This window comes from Pituophis catenifer, unplaced genomic scaffold (genome assembly GCF_029215685.1).
Source record: "Pituophis catenifer annectens isolate HBS135680 unplaced genomic scaffold, rPitCat1.0.hap2 SCAF_18, whole genome shotgun sequence".
NCBI lineage: Eukaryota > Metazoa > Chordata > Lepidosauria > Squamata > Colubridae > Pituophis > Pituophis catenifer.
Genome location: NW_027256898.1, coordinates 2,014,456 through 2,039,803, shown reverse-complemented (window position 1 = coordinate 2,039,803; position 25,348 = coordinate 2,014,456). Strand labels below are relative to the sequence as shown.

The window sequence follows — 25,348 nt, the reverse complement described above, 5'->3', positions numbered from 1 at the left end:
GAAGGAAAGGCCGCGTTCCCCATTTTTTCGTGTCTACCTATCTCTTCCCTTATTTCCCTCTTTTCCTTCCTTCCTCTTCTTTCCAACTTCCTTCTTTTGCTCTTTCCTTCCTTCCCTCCTTCACTATTCCATCCTCCTTCCCATTTCCTTCCTTCCCCTTTTCTTCCTTTTTCCTTCCCATCTGCTTGTCTTTCCCTATTTCACTTTCCTTCCTTCCCCTTTCCTTCTTTCCTTTTTTTTCTTTCCCTTCCCTTTCTTCCTCCCTCCCCTCCCCTTTTCCTTTTTCCCCTTCCTCCTTTTCTTCCTCCCTTTTCTTCCCTCCCTCCTCCTTTCCTTTTTGCTTCCCTTTCCCTTCCCTCTCCCTTTTTTTCTTCCTCCATTTCCTTTCCTCCCTCCCTCCCCTTTCCCTTCCCTCTCTCCCTCCCTTTTCTTCCTTCCTTATTTCCTTCCTCCCTCCCCTTCCCCTCTTTCCTTTTTTCTTCCCTTTCCCTTCCCTCTCTCCCTCATTATCTGTTTTGGGGGGGGGGGACGGACCTGGCTTTCACAGAACGTCTGCCCCTCCACATTGCTCTGATTTATCCACAAAATCCAAAATTGCTGCCTTCTCATTTCGACCACGCTTTTCATAACAAAGACGTTTATTGAAAATTGGAGAAAAACGACAATGCAAGTTGCATGCGATTAAAATCTACATCCTTTTTCAAGTTTAACCTTTCCTGGAAAGCAAACTCAAAACCGGATCTCTGGCCTATTTTGAATTTTATGTACAGATTTAAATTACGTGTGTGTGTCCCTAGAAAATCAGACGCGTGAACAAATCACTCGTCTTACGTTTTTCTCCTGATTTCAGAAGAAGTGGAAGTTTTAAAAAAACAATGTTTTTTCACTTAGCTTCGATTTTGGTGCTGCTGCTTTGCAGCTTCTCTTTCTAAGTAAGACAGGCAGAAATTGTCCTTGCTTGAAAGAATCAGGGAGTCCCCATTCGGGTGCCAGCAAAACGAAGTCACCTTCAAGTCACCTGCGCACAAATATATATATATATAATTTTAATTAATCCTTTTTCCCCCCCTTTTGCAATAATTTCCAGCGTTTCAGATACGGCCTTTTGAAAGACAGAAAAAAATAAATAAACAGTATCTGGCAGCCAAAAAAGTATTTTAAGGCGAGTGACCGAACCACAGTGGGGTACTCTCTCTGTTTTAAACCTTTTCAGTTTAAATTCCAGTGCAAAATAAATGCCAGAATTATCACAATGTACGCATTATTATTATTATTATTATTATTATTATTATTATTATTATTATTACTATTATTACTATTATTATTACTATTATTACTATTATTATTACTATTATTATTATTATTATTATTATTTTAATTATTATTGTTTTACCTTCTATTGGTATCTGCACGCAGGTACATCCTGCTGAAGACCAGAGATACATTTTCATGTTGCCGGTACACAGCGCAAGCCGAGATTGTTTGGGGTCCCACTGGAAATGCTGAACGGGACCCAAATGTTCCAGGACCCCGCATAGTTTCATCTTTTGAACATCCCAGATCCAGACGGTGTTCGGGAGGCTGTCTGTTAAAAACCACACATTGAGCCATTAAAGAAATGCGGCCTAACCCACCGCCAAACGTCTTCACAGAATTATACCACGTAGGATGTTGAGCTGGGATCCAAAAATAGAGGAAGTCCTTAACTTAAAACAGTTCGTTTAGTGACCAAAACAGAAGACAAAACGTGTCCCACGTAAGATGGCATATGGTTTAAGTGGGAAAGGAGTCCATTCTGACCTGCTATCGACCACCCAACTTTCAGAAATATCAGCCAAGGGGATGATTTTAATTTTCACCCGTTTTAAAATCCTCACAGCCAACGATGGAAAGGCTCCGTTCTGTCCAAAAAGCTCATTCTGTCGGTGGGACGTGAAGGGAAAGTCGGTTCTTAGCTTGCCTCCCAAAGACTCACCGTTTTTCGTTGCCAGGAAACTATTATCCGAACTGAAGGCTAACGTTGCGACGCCAATCCTAGGATTGGCTCGGTCCGTCGGAGGTTTGACGTGGTGCAAAGAAACGGGAGCTTGGAAAACTTCGTCTGAAATTGAAACAAAAACAAGATTTTACTTCCTACCTTGCTAGCTTTTCACTAGACAAACTACGAACCAGTTTGATGCAACCAGTTCTCGATTTATGGCCACAATTGAGCCTGTTGTTAAGTGAGACATTTGTTAAGTAATTTTCCCCCCAGCACACACACCATTTACAATCTTTCAATCAGTTGTTAAGTTAGTAACACGGTCATTTAATTTAATATTTAATTTAATTTAATTTAATTTAATTTATTTAATTTAATTATTTAATTTAATTTAATTTAATTATTTATTTTATTTATTTATTATATTTCTATACCGCCTTTCTCCCGTAGGACTCAAGGCGGTGTACAGTCAAGAAAAATATAATTAAAATTAATTTATTAATTTAATTTAATTTAATTTAATTTAATTTAATTTAATTTAATTATATTATTTTATTTCATTTTATTTTATTTTATTTTATTAATTCAATTTATATGCCTCCCCTCTCCGAAGACTCATAGCCCTCCTTTAAGCATGCAAACCATCTGGGTGACGTTGGGCCGGATAGGTGGTGGATCCCACCTCACAGGGTTGTTGTTATATGGGGGAAAGACAAGGTAGAAACCTTCATTACAGATGCAAACTTTTGAGCTAACCGGAGCTAGATCGATGAAAACCAGATAAATAAAATAGTCCTTTCCACAATTTCTTTGGTCCGCTTTTCCTTAATTCGGTGTTTTTCCAAAGTCGGCACACTTGAAGACGTGTGGACTTCAACTCCCAGGATTCCCCTAATTGACCGGGGAATTCTGGGAGTTGAAGTCCGCACATCTTAATTCCCAAGCGCCACTCAACCTGCTTCTTGCTAAGTCAAACACGCCGCGCTACCTGTACGTACATTTCGTCTTTCGGCTGAAGAGGGCGCTGGCCATCCTCTTGCTGGGTGGGAAGGTCAACTTCTCCAAGTCCACCGCTGGCGTTTTCTCGACTTCCTTGTAGACCACCTAGACAGGAAGCCAGATCAGGCTGGGGTCATTCACAAAAAGCACAGCGGGAAACAACATGGATCTTAACGGAATAACGGAACTGGAGGGGACCTCAGAGGTCATCTAGTCCAGCCCCCTGCTCGAGCAAAAGACCCTACAGCGTTTCAGACAAATGGCTGTCCAGCCTCTTGAAAACTTCCAGTGATGGAGCAGCCACAACTTCTGGTGGCAAGTCGTTCCACTGGTTAATTGTTCTGTCTTGTTCCTCCCATTCTGACACATGCTTAATACAGGTAGTCCTCGACTTACGACAGTTCGTTTAGCGACCGTCTGAAGTTAACGACGGCACCGAAGTGATTTATGGCCATTTTCCACACTTATGACAGTTGCAGCACCTGCACGATGACGTGATGGGCATTTAGATGCTTGTCCGCCAACTCGTATTTATGACCGTTGCCGTGTCACCGTTTTGCGACCTTCCGACAAGCAAAGTCCACGGGGAAGCCAGATTCGCTTAACGACCACCGATGTGACTCTTAACCGCTGCAGGGATTCACTTAACAACGGTCGCAAAAAATGGGGCAAAACAAACGCCTCACTTTGCAACATAAATCCCGGGCTCCGATGCGCTCGTAAGTCGAGGACTTGCCTGTATTGCCTCCCCCTAACCTCTACGGAATGAAGATGCTTACCGTTTTGGGATTAGTGACGTTGACCGGGTGGTCGAATTCTGCGATCTTCGCCCAGGTCACGTGATTTAAGATCCGTACCTGGTTAAAAGACACAAAGGCACCAATATTTCTGATTGTCGATCAACGATTGAAGGGGGGATACTCTCAACCCGTAGTAAAAACACACACACACACACACAAAATGAGGATACCGATTAAATGTGGCCTAGTATTTCGGATAAATCTCAAACCCCACATCTTCATCAGCTTTGCAATGAATGGGCAATGGAGGTTTTTTGGGGGAGGGGGGGCAGCCTTGGCCAAACTCACCTTTCCGTCGTAGCTGCCGATCGCCAAGAACTGACTGCTGGGGCTCCAAGCGAGAGATTTCACGCCCAACGACCACTCGTAAGCGCTGTAGGTCGAGAGGAGACGCCCGTCCAGAGAGAAAAGCAGCACTTTGTACTGGGGGGGGGGGGGGGGGGGAGGGGAGAAAGAAGAATGACAACCACTTGTCCGATACGGTTTAGGGTTGGACTAGAAGACCTCCAAGGTCCCTTCCAACTAACTCTGCTATTCTGTTCTATTCTATTCTATTTTCTCTTCTCTTCTGTATTCTCTTCTCTTTTCTATTCTATTCTGTTCTCTTTTCTATTCTGTTCTACTTTCTATTCTGTTCTATTCCTATTTTCTACTATTCTATTCTATTCTATTCTATTCTATTCTATTCTATTCTATTCTATTCTATTCTATTCTATTCCTTATTCTATTCTATTCCATTCCTCTATCCTATTCCATTCCATTCCTATTTTCCACTATTCTATTCTATTCTATTCTATTCTATTCTATTCTATTCTATTCTATTCTATTCTATTCTATTCTATTCTTTCCTTATTCTATATCCTATTCTATTCCTGTTTTCCTCCTATTCTATTCTATTCTATTCTATTCTATTTCTATTCCATTCCTCTATCCTATTCCATTCCATTCCTATTTTCCACTATTCTATTCTATTCCTATTTTCTACTATTCTATTCTATTCTATTCTATTCTATTCTATTCTATTCTATTCTATTCTATTCTATTCTATTCTATTCTATTCTATTCTATTCTATTCTATTCTTTCCTTATTCTATTCTATTCTTTCCTTATTCTATTATATCCTATCCTATTCCCATTCCATTCCATTCCATTCCATTCCATTATTCTACTACTCTACTCTACTCTACTCTACTCTACTCTACTCTACTCTACTCTACTCTACTCTACTCTACTCTACTCTACGATGATAAGCTAAGATGAAGCAACTAGGATGATTAGGAGACTGGAGACTAAAACATACGAAGAACAGCTGCAGGATTTGGATGTGGCCAGTCTGGAGAAAAGAAGGACTAGGGGGTGACATGACAGTGGTCTTCCAGTATTTGAGGGGCTGCCCCAAAGAGGAGGGGGGGGGGGTCCATTTATTTCCCAAAGCCCCTGAAGGCAGGACAAGAAACAACGGATCAAGGAGAGAAGCAACCTGGAATTAAGGAGAAACTTCCTAACCGTTAACCCGTGGAACCGCTCGCCACCAGAAATTGTGGGTGCTCCATCATGGGGAGGTTTTTAAGAGGGTTTTGGCTCACCTCGAGGCAGCTATCCCACACGGCCAACACGCAACCGTTTGGGGCCCAGTCGATTCCCGCAGCATCCTGGGTGTCGATTTCAAAATGCTTGAGAAACAAAAGACGGGGAAATAAGAAAAACGAAGCCGGAACTCAGAAGACGCAGTTCGAAACCTCACCTGGGCACGGAAAAATAACGGACAAAGGGACGCCACGAAGCAGGCTGGGAACCCCACAAACCATCATCCAAGAGGAAGCCGCGAAGTCCAGAAAACGGGATTTCCTACCCTTAAAAGCTGCCAGTCGCTGCAGACGAAGAGGCTGACGTAATCTTTGCAGTCCCTTCGTTCGACCAGGGCCAGGTAGCGCCCGTCCTTCGTGAAAGCCAGGCCTGCAAAATAAAAAAATATAAAATAAAATATAAAACAATAAATGGAATTAAAATAAAACATAAAGAAAAATATAATTTTTTTTAAAAAATGTATAAAATAAAATAATAAAATATAAAATGAAATAAAACCATCTTCTTTTAACGATCCCATGATACTTCGCGGGGTGGAGTCTTGGGCAACTGAATGGAGCTGAGGGTTGAATGGCCGGATGCCTTTCTTGTCACCAGTGAGGAGTTTTGCCCAGAGAAGGAAATATCTGCCTCTACCCAGGATCGAACAGAATTCATTTCACTCACCCTGCTGGCAAGCTTTGGGGTATTTGATGTACGAGACCGATTTTGTACACAGCGACCAGACAGTGATACGCAACTGTTAAAAGAAAAGAGAGCAACGGTGATTTAATTTTGCGGATGCGATAAAGGAGGCGGAGAAATTTCCTAGGGATTTTCCCTTCCTGGCTTTCCCTCCGTTCGACACTTAGAATCTGTCTTTATTTTATTTTTAAATCAGCCAGGATTGCGGCCACATTAATGATAACTTGATTCTTTTTATTAAAAAAAACTTGATTTTTTTTTTTTTAATAGACAGACCCAAACAAATCATAACGATTTTAGAACAGGATTTTTTTTGTGGAAGAAAATGGAGAGAAAAATGATATATAAATATAAATGTGTGTGTGTATATACATATTCATATACATACATACACACACACACACACATATCATCTTTTAACTACCCCATAATCACTTGCAGGGTGGAGACTGGGCAATTGAATGGAGTTGAGTGTTTACTGGCCGGATGCCTTCCCTGTTGCCAGTACGGAGTTTTGTTCAGCAGATATATTCTCAGTGTGACCAGAGAGAGAAATATCTGCCTTTACCTAGGATCGAACATACAGCCTCCTGATTGTGAGCCGAGTGCTCCATCTCTAGGCCACCGTACCACTATTCACACACAACTATTTGTTTAGTGACCGACGTTACAACGGCGCTGAAAAACTGGATTTATGACCGTTTTTCACTCAACCGTTGCAACATCCCCGTCGTCACGTGATCAAAATTCAGACGCTGGGCAAGTGACTCGTATTTATGACGGTGTGCAGCATCCGAGGGTCCTGTGATCCCTTTTTACGGCCTTCCGACGAGCAAACTCAATGGGGAAGCCAGATCCGCTTCACCGCCGCGTCGCTAACTTAACGTCAGTGATTCGCTTAACAACAGTGGCAAAGAAGGTTGCAAACCGGAGCAAGGGCTCCCTGAACAGCGGTCTCGCTTAGCCGCAGAAACGTCAGGCTCAACGGTTGGTCGTAAGTCGAGGACTGCCTGCAAAAGAGCCGTACACCAGAAGGATCCAAATAGTTTGACCTGTTTTGTTTAAACCGGTTTTTCCAAAACAGAGCCCCCCCCTTTTTTTCCCCCAAACCCACATTGCTGGCTTAACGCACACACGGCCAGCCTCACCTCTCCGTGATCGGGTGTCTGGCACAGCTGCTCTTCGGAAGGGAGAAAACAGCATTGCTCAAATGCCGACAACGGAAGCAGCTGAGAAGCAGCATTTAGACGGAGCTGCTCCAGAAGGAGACGGGGTGGGGGAATCGCACCCGGTTTATGACAACGCCGGGCAGGTGGCGAGGCGGCCCCCTCCGTCCCACGGAAACCCCCACGCTCCCAACGCCCACCCGGCGTTCCTGGTGGATCTCAACGCTCATCCCAGACTTGACGGGGTCAAATTATTTAGAGGGGGGCGTCTGTTAGCATGGGAATCCGGGGGGATTTTGGAGAGTGGATAAAAAAATTTTGGACTGAAACAAAAGAGATGAGAGAGAGAAGTAGGGATGGATGGATGGATGGATGGATGGATGATAGATAGATAGATAGATAGATAGGTAGAGATTATAGAGTAGATGATATAGAATTGGATGGATGGATGGGTGGATGATAGATAGATAGATAGATAGATAGAGATTATAGAGTAGATGATATAGATAGATAAATTATAGATGGATGGATGGATGGATGGATGATAGATAGATAGATAGGTAGATAGATAGACAGACAGACAGATTATAGATGGATGGATGGATGGATGGATGGATGGATGGATGGATGATAGAGATGATATGGATGGATGGATGATAGATAGATAGATAGATAGATAGATAGATAGATAGATAGATAGATAGATAGATAGATAGATATTATAGAGTAGATGATATAGAATTGGATGGATGGATGGGTGGATGATAGATAGATAGATAGATAGATAGATAGATAGATAGATAGATAGATAGATAGATAGAGATTATAGAGTAGATGATATAGATAGATAAATTATAGATGGATGGATGGATGATAGATAGATAGATAGATAGATAGATAGATAGATAGATAGATAGAGATTATAGAGTAGATGATATAGATAGATAAATTATAGATGGATGGATGGATGGATGGATGATAGATAAGATAGATAGATAGACGGACAGACAGACAGATAATGATATATTATAGATGGATGGATGGATGATAGAGATGATAGAAGATAGATGGATGAATGGATGGAGGGAGGGATGGATGGAGGGATGATAGATAAATAATAGATTATGGATGGATGGATGGATGGATGGATAGAGATGATAGAAGATAGGTGAATGGATGGATGGATGGATGATAGACAGACAGACAGATGATAGATATGATAGGTGAGAGAGAGAGACAAATGATAGAGATGATAGAGCTATAATAAAGAAAGAAAAAGAAAGGAAGAAAGGAAGAAGAAAGAAAGAAAGAAAGAAAGAAAGAAAGAAAGAAAGAAAGAAAGAAAGAAAGAAAGAAAGAAAGAAAGAAAGAAGTCAATTTATTCTCCAAAGCACCTGAAGGCAGGACAAGAAGCAATGGATGGAAACTGATCATGGAGAGATTCAACCTACAAATAAGGAGAAATTTCCTGACAGGGAGAACAATTAACCAGTGGAACAGCTTGCCACCAGAAATTGTGGGTGCTCCAACACTGGAAGTTTTTAACAAGAGACTGGACAGTCGTTTGTCTGAAATGGTCTAGGGCTTCCTAAGCCTGAGCAGGAGGGTCAGACTAGAGGACCTCCAAGGTCCCTTCCGACCCTACCACGAACCTCTTTCAGCTTTGCCCCTTTTTTAAAGGTTCGTCCTTCGTTTTTTTTTCCCCCAAGAAAACACACTTGCAGTTATTATCTCCATCTTGCATTTTTTTTTTCCGGAAAAACGCACGACAGCGACGCAAATATCGCGGGCTAAGCCGATCTGAAAAAACATCCAGGCTTCTTCCGCTCCCGAAAACAGCCGGATCAGAAGAAAGCCTAAATTAACACGTTATTTCCTTCCTTTGCGAGACGCCATTTGCAAAAAAAAAAAAAAAAAAAATTAAAAAATGGCCTTTTAAATGCGATTTACGGCAGCGAGTTCCGACAAGCCCAGATGAGATTGGTGACAAACATTAATTTTCACCCAAGCTGGAAGCTTTCAAGGGCAGATTTGATTTCTCCATCAGGCAGCCCCCCCCGGAGACGACTATTCGCTTAAGAAAAGTGGAAAGAGGAAAGTCGTAACACGGGGACCAAGCTTCCTCGCTTAGCGGCGTAAATGTTGGGGGCTCAATTGTGGTCGCAAGTCGACGACTACCTGCCAATATATACATTTTTTTTAACGACGCGCCTGAGAGACGAAGAGAGACTGCAAACTGATAAATCTTCTCCCCTCAGCTCTGACGGATGATGGATTCGGGGTGTCCGTCAGCCACCAGTTCAAATCCCGGGTTATCCCATCCAGCTGTCGGTCGGAGTTATTATAGCCCCTTGTTTACGGTCCCGGAGTAAGTCTACCCACGCGGCATGGCAGCTGGCTGGATGCGAGCTCACCGGGGTCACCGCCAGTGCTCCAGCCTGAGAAGAAATATTTCCCCGTCCGCCCCCGTCCCCATCTGCCACTGGGACGCAAGACCGGGGGGGGGGGGGACACAACGACACGATAGCAATATTCCAATATTTGAGGGGTTGCCATAAAGAAGAGGGGGGGGGGGGGTCAGCCTGTTCTCCAAAGCACCTGAAGGCCAGATAAGAAGCCACGGATGAAGGTTTGTCGAAGAGTTCCAATTTAGAAATAAGGAGAAACTTCCTATCGGTGAGAACGATTAGCCCGTGGAACTGCTTGCCACCAGAAGTTGTGGGCGCTCCAAAACACTGGGGATTTTGAAGAAGAGATGACACAACTATTTGTCTGAAATGATGTAGGGTTTCCCTGTTTGAGCTGGGGGTTGGACTAGAAGACCTCCGAGGACCCTTCCGACTCTGTTATTCTGTATTTCCTTCCTTCCTCCCTAATTTCTTTTTCTATTCTCCTTCTTTCCCCTTCCTTCCTTCCTAATTTCTTTTGCTATTCTCCTTCTTTCCCCTTCCTTCCTAATTTCTTTTTCTATTCTCCTTCTTTCCCCTTCCTTCCTAATTTCTTTTTCTATTCTTCTTTCCCCTTCCTTTCTTCCCAATTTCTTTTTCTATTCTTCTTTCCCCTTTCTTCCTTCCTAATTCCTTTTTCTATTCTTCTTTCCCCTTCCTTCCTTCCTAATTCCTTTTTCTATTCTCCTTCTTTCCCCTTCCTTCCTTCCTAATTTCTTTTTCTATTCTCCTTCTTTCCCCTTCCTTCCTTCCTAATTTCTTTTTCTATTCTCCTTCTTTCCCCTTCCTTCCTTCCTAATTTCTTTTGCTATTCTCCTTCTTTCCCCTTCCTTCCTTCCTAATTTCTTTTGCTATTCTCCTTCTTTCCCCTTCCTTCCTTCCTAATTTCTTTTGCTATTCTCCTTCTTTCCCTTCCTTCCTAATTTCTTTTTCTATTCTCCTTCTTTCCCCTTCCTTCCTTCCTAATTTCTTTTTCTATTCTCCTTCTTTCCCCTTCCTTCCTCCCTAATTTCTTTTTCTATTCTCCTTCTTTCCCCTTCCTTCCTTCCTAATTTCTTTTGCTATTCTCCTTCTTTCCCCTTCCTTCCTTCCTAATTTCTTTTGCTATTCTCCTTCTTTCCCTTCCTTCCTAATTTCTTTTTCTATTCTCCTTCTTTCCCCTTCCTTCCTTCCTAATTTCTTTTTCTATTCTTCTTTTCCCTTCCTTCCTAATTTCTTTTTCTATTCTCCTTCTTTCCCCTTCCTTTCTTCCTAATTTCTTTTTCTATTCTTCTTTCCCCTTCCTTCCTTCCTAATTTCTTTTTCTATTCTCCTTCTTTCCCCTTCCTTCCTTCCTAATTTCTTTTTCTATTCTTCTTTCCCCTTCCTTCCTTCCTAATTTCTTTTTCTATTCTCCTTCTTTCCCCTTCCTTCCTCCCTAATTTCTTTTTCTATTCTCCTTCTTTCCCCTTCCTTCCTTCCTAATTTCTTTTGCTATTCTCCTTCTTTCCCCTTCCTTCCTTCCTAATTTATTTTGCTATTCTCCTTCTTTCCCTTCCTTCCTAATTTCTTTTTCTATTCTCCTTCTTTCCCCTTCCTTCCTTCCTAATTTCTTTTTCTATTCTTCTTTTCCCTTCCTTCCTAATTTCTTTTTCTATTCTCCTTCTTTCCCCTTCCTTTCTTCCTAATTTCTTTTTCTATTCTTCTTTCCCCTTCCTTCCTTCCTAATTTCTTTTTCTATTCTCCTTCTTTCCCCTTCCTTCCTTCCTAATTTCTTTTTCTATTCTTCTTTCCCCTTCCTTCCTTCCTAATTTCTTTTTCTATTCTCCTTCTTTCCCCTTCCTTCCTTCCTAATTTCTTTTTCTATTCTTCTTTCCATTTCCTTCTTTCCTTCTCGGAATTCCACTTTTTTAAAGAAAGATTCGCAGTATTAAAATAAATTCCTCCACCAGCCATGCTGAATACAGTCCTCGACTTACAACCACAAAATCGAACTCCAAAATTTTCGATTGCTGAGGGAGACATTCGTTAAGTGACTTTTGCCACATTTTACGACTTTCCTTGTTCGGTTGAAGCATTGCACTTGTGAGTCACCGTGTGAGTCACACGGTCGTTAAACGGATCTGACTTCCCTTTCGACTTTGTTTGTCAGAAAGTTGCAAAAGGGAATGACATGCCCCCCCCCACCCCCAGGACACTGCGCCCGTCATAAATACGAGACAGTTGCCAAGCATCTCAATAGATGCTGCAGGAGTCGTAAAGTGCGAAACACAGTCCTAAGTCACTTTCTTCAGTGCCGTCGTAACTTCCAACTGTCACTAAATGAACTGTTGTAAGTCAAGGACTATCTATATCGTATTTTTCGGACTATAAGATGCACTTTTTTGTCGGAAAAAACAGGCCGAAAAAAGCCTTGAAAACGGGCCGAAAAAAGCCTCGAAAACAGCCCCAAAAAAGCCCCAAAAACGGGGGCCAAAAAAAGACTCAAAAATGGGCTAAAAAAAGCCCTCAAAATGGGCCACAGAAAGCCTGCAAAATGGGCCGAAAAAAGCCTTGAAAACGGGCCGAAAAAAGCCTCAAAAACAGGCCGAAAAGACCCCAAAAATGGGCCATAAAAAGCCTCGAAAACAGGCCAAAAAAAGCCTTGAAAACAGGCCAAAAAAGGCCCCGAAAATGGGCTGCAGAAAGCCTCAAAAACGGGCCAAAAAAAGCCTTGAAAATGGGCCGCAGAAAGCCTCAAAACAGGCCAAAAAAGCCCCGAAAATGGGCCGCAGAAAGCCTCAAAAACGGGCCGAAAAAAGCCTTGAAATGGGCCGAAAAAAGCCCCAAAAACAGGCCAAAAAAGCCCCAAAAATGGGCCGCAGAAAGCCCCAAAAACGGGCCAAAAAAAGCCTTGAAAATGGGACGCAGAAAGCCTCAAAAACAGGCCAAAAAAGCCCCGAAAATGGGCCGCAGAAAGCCTCAAAAACGGGCCGAAAAAAGCCTTGAAATGGGCTGAAAAAAGCCCCCAAAACAGGCCAAAAAAAGCCCCGAAAATGGGCCGCAGAAAGCCCCAAAAACGGGCCAAAAAAAGCCTTGAAAATGGGCCGCAGAAAGCCTCAAAAACAGGCCAAAAAAGCCCCGAAAATGGGCCGCAGAAAGCCTCAAAAATGGGCCAAAAAAAGCCTTGAAAATGGGCTGAAAAAAGCCCCAAAAACAGGCTAAAAAAAGACTGGAAAAGCCCTGGAAAAAGGTAGGCCAAAAACTTTTTTTTCCTCTTCTAAATTTAGGTGAGTCTTAAAGTCTGAAAAATACAGTATATTGAATTTCATTTCGATCCTTTGCATTTTGGGGTGGGTTTTTTTAAAAAACATTTATCCCCATAGGGATCGAAACATATTTAAATCCATACCTCGATAAACCCAAAAGCAGAATTGAAAATGCAAAGGATGAAAATTAAAAGGGAAGGAACGTAACTTTTCATCGTTTCCTTTGCCCGTTTTAATTTTCTTTTCTTTAAAAAAAAAAAAAAAAACATTTAGAGATTTTGGAAGACTTAAACCATTTTAAAGGACCAAATTTGGCTTGCTTAATTAACTTTAGGGAATGTTTTCCTACAATACCCCCACCCACAAACCTAGATAGCCAGGTTCAGCTGTTCCTCTCTTTTTTTAAAATAAAAAAAAAATAGAAGAACAACACGACAAGCTATTTAGGGGGCTCAGAGGCGGACGGGAGCCTCGGAGCTCTTGGGAGAGAGAGAGACCCCGGATTTCACACACTCACGTGGAACTCGGTGGTGTTCAGGATGTGACGGCCGTCGGGACTCCAGGACGAGGCCACCAAGCCAGCCGAGCCCTCGTCGATTTTGCAGTGCCATTCGGGCTGTTCCAAGGACCAGACCTAAGGAAGGGCAAAGGGACAGTTAGTCAAGTTCCAGCCGCGCAAAACATCCGACGTCTTAAGAACCCTGCCCTGGAATTAGCGGGCTGGACTAGATGACCTCCGAGGTCCCCTCCGGCCCTAGGATTCTATGATTTTGCAGTTTGCAGGTATTCACCTCTGCAATCATGAAGGACTGTTGTTGGAGCCCGCTACAAAAGTAAGTTTTTTCTCTCTCTCTTCTGTACAGGCAGTCCTCGACTTACGACCATTTGTCGAAAGGCTTTAACAGCTGTACAGGCAGTCCTCAACTTACGACCATTTGTCGAAAGGCTTTAACAGCCGTCTCGCTTAGCAACGGTCTCAACTGTGGTCGTAGGTCAAAGTATCAACAACATATGTTGTGCCAAATGTTTCTTTCATTTGTTAAGCGAATCGCTACCGTCATTAAATGAGTCAAATGGCCGTTAAGCAAATCTGGCTTCCCCTTTGACTTTGCTCGTCAGAAGGTCGCCAAAGGGGGATTGCGTGACACACACACACACACACACACGGGCCACCGCGACCGTCATAACTGCGAGTCCGTTGCCAAGGTTCTGAATTTCGATCACGTTAATCCACGCGGGCTGCTGCAACCGTCATTAAATGGGGAAAAACAGTCGTAAGTCGCTTTTCTTCCGTGCCGTTGTAACCTCCGTCACTAAACGGACTGTCGTAAATCAAGGATTACCCGTACATTGGGCAGAATCCCAGAATGCCTTTAACAGCCAGGTATCTTCCCTTTAGAAAAGGCAGACTTGCTCTTTCAAAATTTGCAAAAATTTGTGACTTTTTCCAGGGGGGGGAGAGCGGGGGGGGGGGAGAACGGGGCGGGGAGGCGGGAAGCAATCCGTTTCCACTTCAACCTCTTTCCACCAGAGGGCGCTAGCTCCCTTTTTTTCTTGAAATCGCCTGCAAAAACCGATTTTCCCCACCTGTGTTTTTTTTTCCTGTTTTTTGGTTCTGCTTCCCGATGCAAGCTTTATTTTTATTTTTTTTAAATATGAGGGACAAGATCCGTTGCAAAAGCTGAAGTACACACCTGCACAATCCCACGTTTATACATGGCGCAAAAGATAAATAGGGAGTCGGAAGCCCATTCGATGTGCTGGATTTGATCCAGGCAGGTAAACAGTTGCAGAATTTGAAGACTGTTGACATCTCGTATCACCAAACGATACTGTACCCCAGAAGCCTTGAAAATGATAATTATAAACACAGCTTAAAATTGTGTTTAAAAAAAACAGCTTAAAACACAACACAAGAATGACCATATAAAGACAGATGCCCGACGTATTTTATAATCCCAGATATTCCTATCGTTAACTCTCAAGACGTTCAGAATTTCACGTGTAGAAGCTAAAAAATATTGGATAAAAATATGCACGTGGTTGAAAAAAAATGATACAACAACATATTGACTTGAAACCTTTCAGGGATCTTACCAGAAACTTAATAGTAAAGAAAATGCATATTTGTTTATTCATGTAATAACTGCAGCTAGAATTGTATTTGCACAAAACTGGAAAAGTGAAGAGATTCCTACAGAGGAGAATATGATAAGGGAAATATTAGAATGTGCGGAAACGAATAGATTAACACTGGCAATGAAAGAGAAAGAACACAAACTGGTTATTATGCAACATGGGAAACATCTTATCGATGGTTAGAGGACAAATATAAAAATTAGAAATGAAAGTAGATGAGTAAAATATAGAAAACAGTTAATAGAGTTAAGCAAATTAAGAGGATATAAAATATTAGATATTTAATGTATTAAGCTACGAATAGATTAAATAATGAATAAGATTGTAAATTTGTTATTGCACATTGTACCCAAATGACACACTGTTTAATGGAAGATGGATTATTTGTACTAAAATAAAATTTTAAAAAATTATATATAAAAAAATTGTTCCGTCCAGTCTCAACTCGCAAGGCTGACACCACGAAATCATGGGCATTGTAGGGTCCTGCATAAATTTTGATTATTATTATTTTTTTGACTTCGCCATATTGCACAAACCTCAGCAAGGCCAACTTATCCAACAAACCAGCGTTAAGCAAACCAGGATTGAATGCAATGCTTCAACTAAATGAACAACCCAGCATCAACTGCCAGAAACATTATAAGAATTCCCCAAGCAAAAAGACACACGCTGCACCAAATCAACACTACACAATTTGAAGCCACACACGTCTACTTACCACGTATTTCCCATCCGGGGAAAATTTGCACAAGTGGTTGGAGGCTTTAAAGAGTTCAGAAAAATTCACCATTGTCCAACTTCACAGACACAGACTGTTGCAGGAACTGAAATACAGAGTTTAAAAAAAAAAAGTTTATTTACAAAGAAAAAACAAAAAGACTTCTAGCGAGCTGCATTAGATACAGATAGGCAGGCAGGCAGGCAGATAGCTAGATATAGAGGTAAATATAGATGATAGATAGATAGATAGAGAGAGAGAGAGAGAGAGAGATGATAGGTGATATGAGATAGATAGATGATACAAGATAGTTAAATAGAAGATAGATAGATAAATAGATTAGATAGATAGATAGATAGATAGATAGATAGATAGATAGATAGATAGAGATATAGGTAGATGCTACGTGAGAGATAGATAAATATAGATATAGATGATAGGTGATATAAGATAGATAGAAAGATGATAGAAAGACAAACAGACAGATATAGAGTAAATAGATACATGATAGATAGATAGATAGATAGATAGATAATAAAACCGTGTTTCCCCAAAAATAAGACCCCGTCTTATATTTTTTTGAACCCTGAAATAAGCACTTGGCCTTATTGCCATGCGCTCAAAAGCCCGATTGGGCTTATTATCAGGGGAGATCTTATTTAATCAGAATTTTAAACATTTTAACGAACTTATTTAATATGAGGCGGGAAAACACCCGAGATTTTAATTTTTTGTATATATATATATATATATATATATATATATATATATATACACAAAAAATTAAAATATATATATATATAAAGTATATATATATACACACACACACACACACACACACACACACACACACACACACAAACCCTGTTTATATATTATAAGTAAGTAAAGTATATATATATATAATTTAAAATATTTACCCACCCACCCCAAATTTTTCTCCCCTTAAAAAAAAACCCTTTTTAAAAGGATGCTTTTCAGGGAAACCGCCCCCCCCCCCCATCCTGCAAGTTCCCCAGGAAGCTGAAAAGTTGCAATTAACCACGCTTCTTATTAAAAAAAAAAAATACAGTTAATAACCATGAATAACAATTGAACAATGCAATGAATAACCATACAAATGAATAGCAATTTAACCATACAACGAATAACAATTGTAACAATACAATGAATAAAGAACAATTCAATAAATTGTTCAAATTTATTGAAATTCAATAAATAAATAAATAAATAAATTTAATAAGCATTGAAATTATTAATCCCAATGAATTTGGCAGGAATTATGGGGGGGGGGAAATGCTAATTATTTCCAACCCAGGCAAGAGAGGGGGGGGGTCTTTTAAAATAAAGAAAAGGGGAAGGAAGAGTTCTTAAATATTTTTTTTTTTGGGGGGGGGGGAATGGATAGAAAATTGGGGAGAGGCCCCAAGAGGGACAGACCTGAAAGAGGAGGGGGGGGTTGGGAAAAAAAAAGAGGAGGGGTCCCCCAATTTTAATTAGAGACCCCCCCTTAAATATAAAGGGGGTTGAATAGAGCCCCCCCACCTTAAGCCTGGCAAGGGAAAGGAGGAGGGGGGGTAAAGGGAGCCCCTCCCCATAAATTGAGGAGGGGGCTGGGTAAGAAAAAGGGGGGGCTGGAGTGGGCGGGGCTTCAGCACCCTGAGGCGACGCGGGGATCCCCTCAGTTTGGCGGCCGCAGCATCTCCCGCCTGCCGCCGCCTCTGGCCCGCTTCGACGGCGTCAACCAATCAGGAGCCTCTCTTTTCCCCCCCTCCTCCTCCTCCTTCTCCATCCCCCCGGCCGGAAGAGGCGGGAGAAGAGGAGGCAGGAAAGAGCTCAGGCACGATGGGAAATGTAGTTCCGGGAAGAGAGGCAGGCTTTAGGGAAAGGGATGGAGTTCTGGGGTTGTTTTGATTTGTTTTGTTTTCCTGCAAAATTATTGTTTTTTTTTTTTAATTTGTATTTCCAATGGGCCCATTAATTATTATAATATCCGGGATGCGCTTGGTAATCGTTAACAGTCAGGAATTTCTCCTTAAGTTCCAGGTGGCTTCTCTCTTTTAATGATCTTCTCACCTTTATATAAATTTAATAAAACATAAAACAAACAAACAAACAAACAAACAAACCTGTTGTTGTTGTTGTTGCTTCTTCTCCTGTCTTCTTGGTGCTTTGGAGAACAGGTGGAAACCGCCCCCCCCCCTCTGTTCTTTGGGGCAGCCCCTCAAATACTGGAAGACTGCTTCGTGTTCTGTCATTAACAGAATAAACAGAGTTGGAAGGGACCTCGGAGGTCTTCTAGTCCAGCCCCCTGCTTAGGCAGGAAACCCTACATCACTTCAGAACTGTTCTCCCTGCCAAGAAATTTCTCCTTAATTCTGGGTTGCTTCTCTCCTTGATGAGTTTCCATCCATTGATTCTTCTCCTGCCTTCAGGCGCTTTGGAAAATAAACTGACCCCCTCTTCTTCGTGGCAGCCCCTAAATATTGGAAGGCTGCTATCTTGTCTCCCCTGGTCCTTCTTTTCATCAGACTAGACATCCCCAGTTCCTGCAACCATTCTTTATATGTTTTATTAGCATCCAGGCCCCTAATCATCTCCCCTATCTATCTATCTATCTATCTATCTATCTATCTATCTATCATTTCTCCCATTCATTCTATCTATCTATCTATCTATCTATCTATCTATCTATCTATCATTTCTCTCATTCATTCATTCATTCATTCATTCTGTCTGTCTATCTATCTATCTATCTATCTATCATTTCTCCTCATTCTCTCTCTATATATATCTATCTGTCACTATCTGTCACTATCTCTGTCTATCTCTGTCTACCTACTTACCTACCTACCTATCTAGCTATCATTTCTCCTCATTATCTCTCTCTCTATCTGTCACTATCTGTCCCTATCTCTGTCTATCTCTGTCTATCTATCTATCTATCTATCTATCTATCTATCTATCTATTTCTCCTCATTATTTCTATTTCTCTCTATCTGTCACTATCTGTCACTGTATCTGTCTGTCTGTCTGTCTGTCTGTCTATCTATCTATCTATCTATCTATCTATCTATCTATCTATCTATCTATCTATCTCTGTATGTATGTATGTATCCATCCATCCATCCATCCATCCATCCATCCATCCATCCATCCATCTCCTCTCTCTCTCCATCCATCATATCAACCCAATCACACACCATTTCCAAACCCCCACCCCCGACCTTTCCCTTCAATCCCTTCGATTCGGATTTACCCTCAATTCGGATCAAGTGCCTCCCCCTCACCCCTCACCCCTGCAGCGACGACCCCCCTCCCCCTCCGGAGCCGTTCGGCGAAGAGAAACCACTTCGATTCCGATTTCACAGCGCTCCAAGCTGCAGGTTTGGTGCTGACTCGGAGATCCGGATTCAGACAAACCCCACGGATGCTCCGGGTCCCCTCCCTCCCTTTCATTCCCACGAGACACGCGGGGGATGGTCTTCAACTCCGCGCCCCCTTCCTTCCTTCCATCCCGCTCCGGTTTAGCAATTAATCCGGTGTCTTTGTCTGTATTTGTCAAACTCTCCGGGGTGAATTAGAAACTCATATAATTGCAAAGTCCCCCCCCCCCGCGCCCATGCTTTATAGAAAGAGTTCAGGTAAACAAACGAAGCCCCCAACACGCAGGAACACACAAAAACCCCCCAGATCCACAAAGAGAGCCTCGAAATATCAGTGGTGCGTGGATACCTTTTAAAAATGAGTCTCTTTTCTTGAACAGACCACGGTGGGAATATTTGGAGTGTGTGGCTAATAATAATAATAATAATAATAATAATAATAATAATAATAATAATAATAATAATAATAATAATAAAAATAATAAAAATAATAATAGTAATAGTAATAGTAATAATAATAATAGTAATAATAGTAATAGTAGGAGTAGGAGTAGTAATAGTAATAGTAGTAATAGTAATAGTAATAGTAATCTTAAAAAGGTACTTGATTGATACCCAGGACACTGGCAGCAACCTGTATCAATCATTAGCACCAGTCAATGGTATTTGTGATGCATTTTTAAATGTTCAGTGGATTGAGTTTTATGCTTAATGAATAAAGTAAATAATAACAACAACAATAATAATAATAGCCTTTAAAAAGGAGAACATTATAAAAACAACAGAAACAAAGGCAGAATATAAGGAAAAACAGCTGGATGACAGATTAAATGGATGGAAAAACCATCTATTTATAATAATAATAAATTATAATAAATTATAATAATAAGGAGGAGGAGGAGGAGGAGGAGGAGAGGAAGAAGAAGAGAGAAGGGAGATGGAGGAGGAGAAGGAGGAAAGAAGAAGAAGAGAGAAGGGAGGAGGAGGAGAAGAAGAAGAGAGAAGAGATGGAAGAGGAAGAGGAGGAGGAGGAGGAGGAGGAGGAGGAGGAGATGGAGAAGAAGGGAGATGGAGGAGGAGGAGGAGGAAAAGGAGGAGGAGGAGAAGAAGAAAAAGAAGAAGAGAGAAGGGAGATGGAGGAGGAGGAGGAGAAGAAGGGAGATGGAAGAGGAGGAGGAGGAGGAGGAGATGGAGAAGAAGGGAGATGGAGGAAAAGGAGGAGGAGGAGGAGAAGAAGAAGAGAGAAGGGAGATGGAGGAGGAGAAGGAGAAGGAGAAGGAGAAGGAGAAGGAGGAGAAGGAGAAGGAGAAGGAGAAACTATTAGCAGCAAATAATTTCATTTTTATTGGTTGGAGCGCTAAAACGCGGCGGAGGGGAAGAAAAATAGACAGTCAACAAACCAACAAACGTCCCATCGTTGTCCTCATCGTGGCTAGAAGCTAGTTTATGGACATTTCTCGCCCCTCCGCCTCTTTTCAGTCTTCATTGGAGATTCCAGGAAAAAAACAAATTCGTTTTAAACCAAACACCCCATCCAAAGAATGGTCGGATGGGGGCGTTTTGGTCGAAGGAGAAAAGATGCCAGACCATTGACGTTAAAATATATATATATATATATTTGAAAGGTGAAATTGGGGCGAATTTTCAGGGGAGGGGTGCGAGAGAGAGAGTCGGGTTTTTTTTTGGGGGGGGGGTAGAAATCTAAGATTTCAGAAGAAAAGGATGTACAATACAAGCAGACGTTAAGGAGCTAAATAAAGTGAGATGGAGAAAGGACTCCCTGGCCGTTTCCAAAAATAATATAAAATAAATACAAAACGTGAAATATAAAAACACAAAAACACCCAATTAAAAAATAATAAAATAAAATAAAATAATACAACTGTCCAATGTCCAGTGTGAGGGGCGATATATATAAATCCGATCAATAAAAAGACAGAATATCATTTCCACCAAAGTCATCAAAATGAATTATAAACCCAAAATCGCATCCCAAAGGGGAATAATTCATAAAAACGACAGCAGATCCACCAGCGCGCTCAATCCATCCATAATAAAGTGCATTTTTTAAAAAAAGAGAGAGAGAGAGAGAAAGGTTCCAAGCCAATATATACTTATTCTTAATTTGTTCTCTATTATTAGCATTTTCCTCCAGAATGATGAGAGTCAATACAAGAATTCCTCCAGAATTATAGGAATAAAAAGAAGGAAAGGCGAAAGTTTTTTTAAAAAAATCTCCTTTTCAGTCCATTTGTGTGTTTGTGTGTGTTTGCGCGCGCCTGTGTGTCCACACAAAATAAAGACACACACACACACACATATATAGATAGATAGATAGACATTCTTCTTATCATTTCTAAAACACAACCACGGAACGCAACTCCTTCGTTGAATGACAATTTTTTTTTTAAAAAAAGAATGAATTTCTTTTTTAAAAAGAAAATTAAAAATGAGACAATTGGTCTGCAAAAAAACACACACTTGTTCTTACTTGCGGGCCGATCGCGGGAGAAGCCCACGGACCTCTGCCAAGGCGCCCCAAATTTCAAGGCACCGCGTTTTAAAAGCCTCCCCACCACCGCCAGCAGTGTAAAAAATAACATCAAATAAAATAGTTCCCTAAAGTTTTATTTGCCGCTCGTGGGAAGGACTCAGGAGTCCCGCGTGTTTAGAATTTGGACGGCCAGGGCTGCTTTCAAACCAGATGAGAAACCCCCCCCCCCACCTTCCACGCCCCGGCTCTTTCAATCAACCCCATCGCGCGCGCCCCACCCCAAGCCCACGCGTGACTCTTACCCAGTTCACACGACCTCCTGCTCCCTTCCCTTGCGGGCAAACGCCCTTAAGAATAGGCGGGGGGCGGGGGGAGGAAGGGAGAAAGGGCGGACTGCAACCCCACCCCACTCCCGTCTCTGTCTCGAGTGACCCAGGCTCCCCCACCCCCCACCCCAGATTCCCCCAACATCGGGGGACAGAATGATGGGCATTGTGTTCCAGGATGGGAGAAACTTGTGAATCGGGAGAGGGAGAGGGGGGAAAGGTAGAAGAGGGAAGGGGGAAGGGGGGTATTCCATCCTCCCCCTATCATCCTCCCCCTCCTCTTCTCCCCCTTCCCCATCCCTCCATCCCTCCCTCCCTCCCCTCCCTCCTTCGCTTCGCTTCTCTTTCCTTTCCCGCCGCTCGCTGGGAAATGGCGCGGTTTGCTAACCAGCGCTTGGCAAGCGCAGGTGAAACTCTTCTGCCAAGAGGCCAGCCTTGCCCGGGGTCTCTAGAAAGGGAGAGGGGCATTGCAGGCTGCAGCCCGAGCTCTCCCCATGCCTAGGGGGGAGATCCGGGGGGCGTCGGGATCACCACGGCAAGGGAAGGACCCTTCCCACAAAGGCACCAGGCCCAGTCCTCCAATCTGCCTGCCCTTAGATGCCCATCGACCAGGTAGGAGAGGAAGAGCAGGGAAGGGGGGGCAGGGGAAATTTGGGGGTGGGGGGGACAGGGGGAGGAGACCCCCGCCCTTGGGGTGTCCCACTGGGCGATGACACCCTTGTTCCGCTGGAGATATGAGTGAGTGGCAGCAAAGGATCTTAGAAATCTAGAAAACCCAAGTGATGGAGATTGTGTCTTCACATGACACTTGGTAACCTGGGTTCCGAATGAATGACGCCTTTGTCTGGCTCTGCACAAGGCGGTGGCCACAAACCAAGCCAGGTTCGGGAGAGAGAAACCAGCTTGAGTGTAAAACAGATTAACTTGGTGCCCATCCTTGGTTGGGTTAAAGGGTTGTGTGAATGGGTCGAATCTGGGTTTACACTCGAACCGGACTAAAACAACGGAGGGGATTTAAAGGGTTTTTTCATTCCCACGGCTGGCTAGCTTGACTATTTTATACGGGGCTGGATTTTGTGGCTGGGTTACCCGTGTTCACACAAACGTATTTAACCCGGATCAAATCAATTTGCTAAATTTAAGCATCTCAAGCTTGGTTATATTTGCGTCGGTGCGTGTCCGCCCTTTTTTTTTCTGGTTCATTGTGTCGCCTGCGTGCAAGAAAACCGTTTTCTGCAGGAAATATAAAATACGATGGGGATAGAATTCCCGTCTTGCGCCAGTTCAAACCAGTGGGATAAACCAGGGAGCTACTGGTTAGCAAACCGTTTTAATCTCTTTGCTGATCAAGACTGGAATTTGTTTTGTTTTTTTTAAAATCAGATTGTGATGTTTGTTCAATTGTTGACCTGCCCCCGAACACAATCCGTCAATCTATTAGTACCCGTAACGGGATGCGGTGTCGTATTAATTCTGGTTTGCGGATTCTGGTTTACGAGATTGTGTTCTGCCCAAAACCCATCCGGTGGTGATTAATTCAACAAGCCAGGATCTAGAAGCCCCATCCAAATATCTATCTATTACATATTTTAAGCAGGTTTTAAAGTACTGTAAAGGAGGGGAAAAAATATTAAATACTAGCCCAGTTTGATTTACTTTAACTTTGATCTCAGACAATATAAACCAGAGTTTTTGGGATTCTCATAATCTCTGTGTGTGTGTGTGTGAGAGAGAGAGAGAGAGGGAGGGAGGGAGAGAGAGAGAGAGAGAGAGAGAGAGAGAATCCCCCATAAGTGAGCTTCCTGAAGACACTGAGTTAGAAATTGCGTAAACGGTTGTTGTTGTTTTTTAAATATATGAACAAATCCAGTTGGGCTTTTCTGCTTTTACAAACGCAACACACAGCTTCCCTCCTAACAACTGCCCTGCAGGGTAGGGACACGCTCACCAAGAGAGGGTCCAAGGGGGTCTTAAATTAATTAAATTAATTAGAACAATTAATCAGTGGGACAACTTGCCTCCAGAAGCTGTGAATGCTCCAACGCTGGTAGTTTTTAAGAAGAGGTTGGATAACCATTTGTCTGGAGTGGGGTTGGACTAGAAGACCTCCAAGGTCCCTTCCAACTCTGTTATTCTATTCTATTCTATTCTATTCTATTCTATTCTATTCTATTCTATTCTATATTTTATATTCTGTATTCTGTATTCTATATTCTATATTCTATATTCTATATTCGATTCGATATTTCTATTCTATATGATAATTTGCTGCTGGCTTCTGGGAGGTTCTAGAAATTTATTGCATTTCTTTCCAAGGGAGAAAACAATAGGGGTGACCTCCTCTTGGGGAGGGGGTGTCTTTCTCTGGACCATCTACTATACGTAGTTTGCAATTTCCCAGTTTTGTATTAAAATCACAAGTGTGTGATTGTGCATTTGTGCAGCCGAGAAGACCTAGACTGCTGTGCAAAGGGGAGGAGGAACTGACTCCCATGGGGTCTTCCTCCCCTTTAAATTGGGCAACCAGCCCCCCCAAAACACCCCTCAGAGAAATTCCAAAGAAATTCTTAATTTCCCCCCGAAAACGAGGCAGAAAACCGGAAGCCGTTTGGTTGCGGAGGAGGAAAACTTTTGCAAAACCTGCCAGGCAGATTTTGGGTGTCGGTTGTGCGCCCCTTCCGAATTCCACACCCCCAAATAATTCCAATGCAGGTAGTAGTCTTTGACTTACGACAGTTTGTTTAGTGACGGTCCAAAGTTAGAACGGCACCAAAAAAAAAAAACATTTCAGGACGCATTTTTTTCACACTTTCACACTTACCGACCGATGCAACGGGATCCAAAATTCAAACCCTTGCTTGGCCTCCGTCTCGTACTTATGACGGTCACAGCATCCCGGGGGTCACGTGATTCCCTCCTTTGGCGACCGTCTGGCCGGCAAAGCCAAGATTCGTTTAACGACCACATGACTCAACTGCGGTGATTCTCTTAAGCAACGTCTCGCTTAGTGGCACAAATTTGGGGCTCGCTTCCGGTCGATAAACCGAGGACCCCTGTCACTTTTCTTTGCTGGTTCATTTAACGATATTTTTCTTCTCTTTTTTTTTTTCACGTTATTTGTTTTATTTATATAACACTCAATTTCCATCAAACAGTACGTGATCTGGGGTAGTTATCTTTAAAAAATCATATAATTCCCCCATTTTTGTGTTGTAGTATTCATCACCATAATATAATAACGATAATTAATGATATTTTTCAAAAGCCAGATCAACCCCGTTTTTAACTATATTAAACTAAACTAAAGTGTAATTTTTTTTTTTACACAACACTACACAATTCGTGGAAGTCAAAGGCAGGCTCTCGGGGGATATAAAACCTGGTATAATTT

General features: G+C 42.2%; 1 protein-coding gene across 2 annotated transcripts; it reads right to left on the bottom strand.

Annotated features, from left to right (window-relative positions):
• Window positions 1-647: 647 nt before the first annotated feature.
• Window positions 648-17,490, bottom strand: WRAP73 (WD repeat containing, antisense to TP73). Of its 2 annotated transcripts, XM_070956326.1 has the most exons (13): window positions 17,410-17,490; window positions 15,752-15,857; window positions 14,586-14,738; window positions 13,409-13,525; window positions 6,034-6,106; window positions 5,633-5,736; window positions 5,367-5,453; window positions 4,069-4,203; window positions 3,760-3,837; window positions 2,980-3,085; window positions 1,976-2,101; window positions 1,394-1,585; window positions 648-1,018 (listed from the first exon to the last, which is right to left on the bottom strand). In XM_070956326.1, exons 2-13 carry the CDS (start codon window positions 15,821-15,823, stop codon window positions 888-890), a joined length of 1,374 nt encoding a protein of 457 aa, XP_070812427.1. In that variant the 5' UTR covers window positions 15,824-15,857; window positions 17,410-17,490; the 3' UTR covers window positions 648-887. The 2 variants fall into 2 exon arrangements, with proteins under 2 accessions (XP_070812427.1, XP_070812429.1); XM_070956328.1 differs by lacking the exon at window positions 17,410-17,490 and having other exon boundaries at window positions 15,752-15,946.
• Window positions 17,491-25,348: the final 7,858 nt, after the last annotated feature.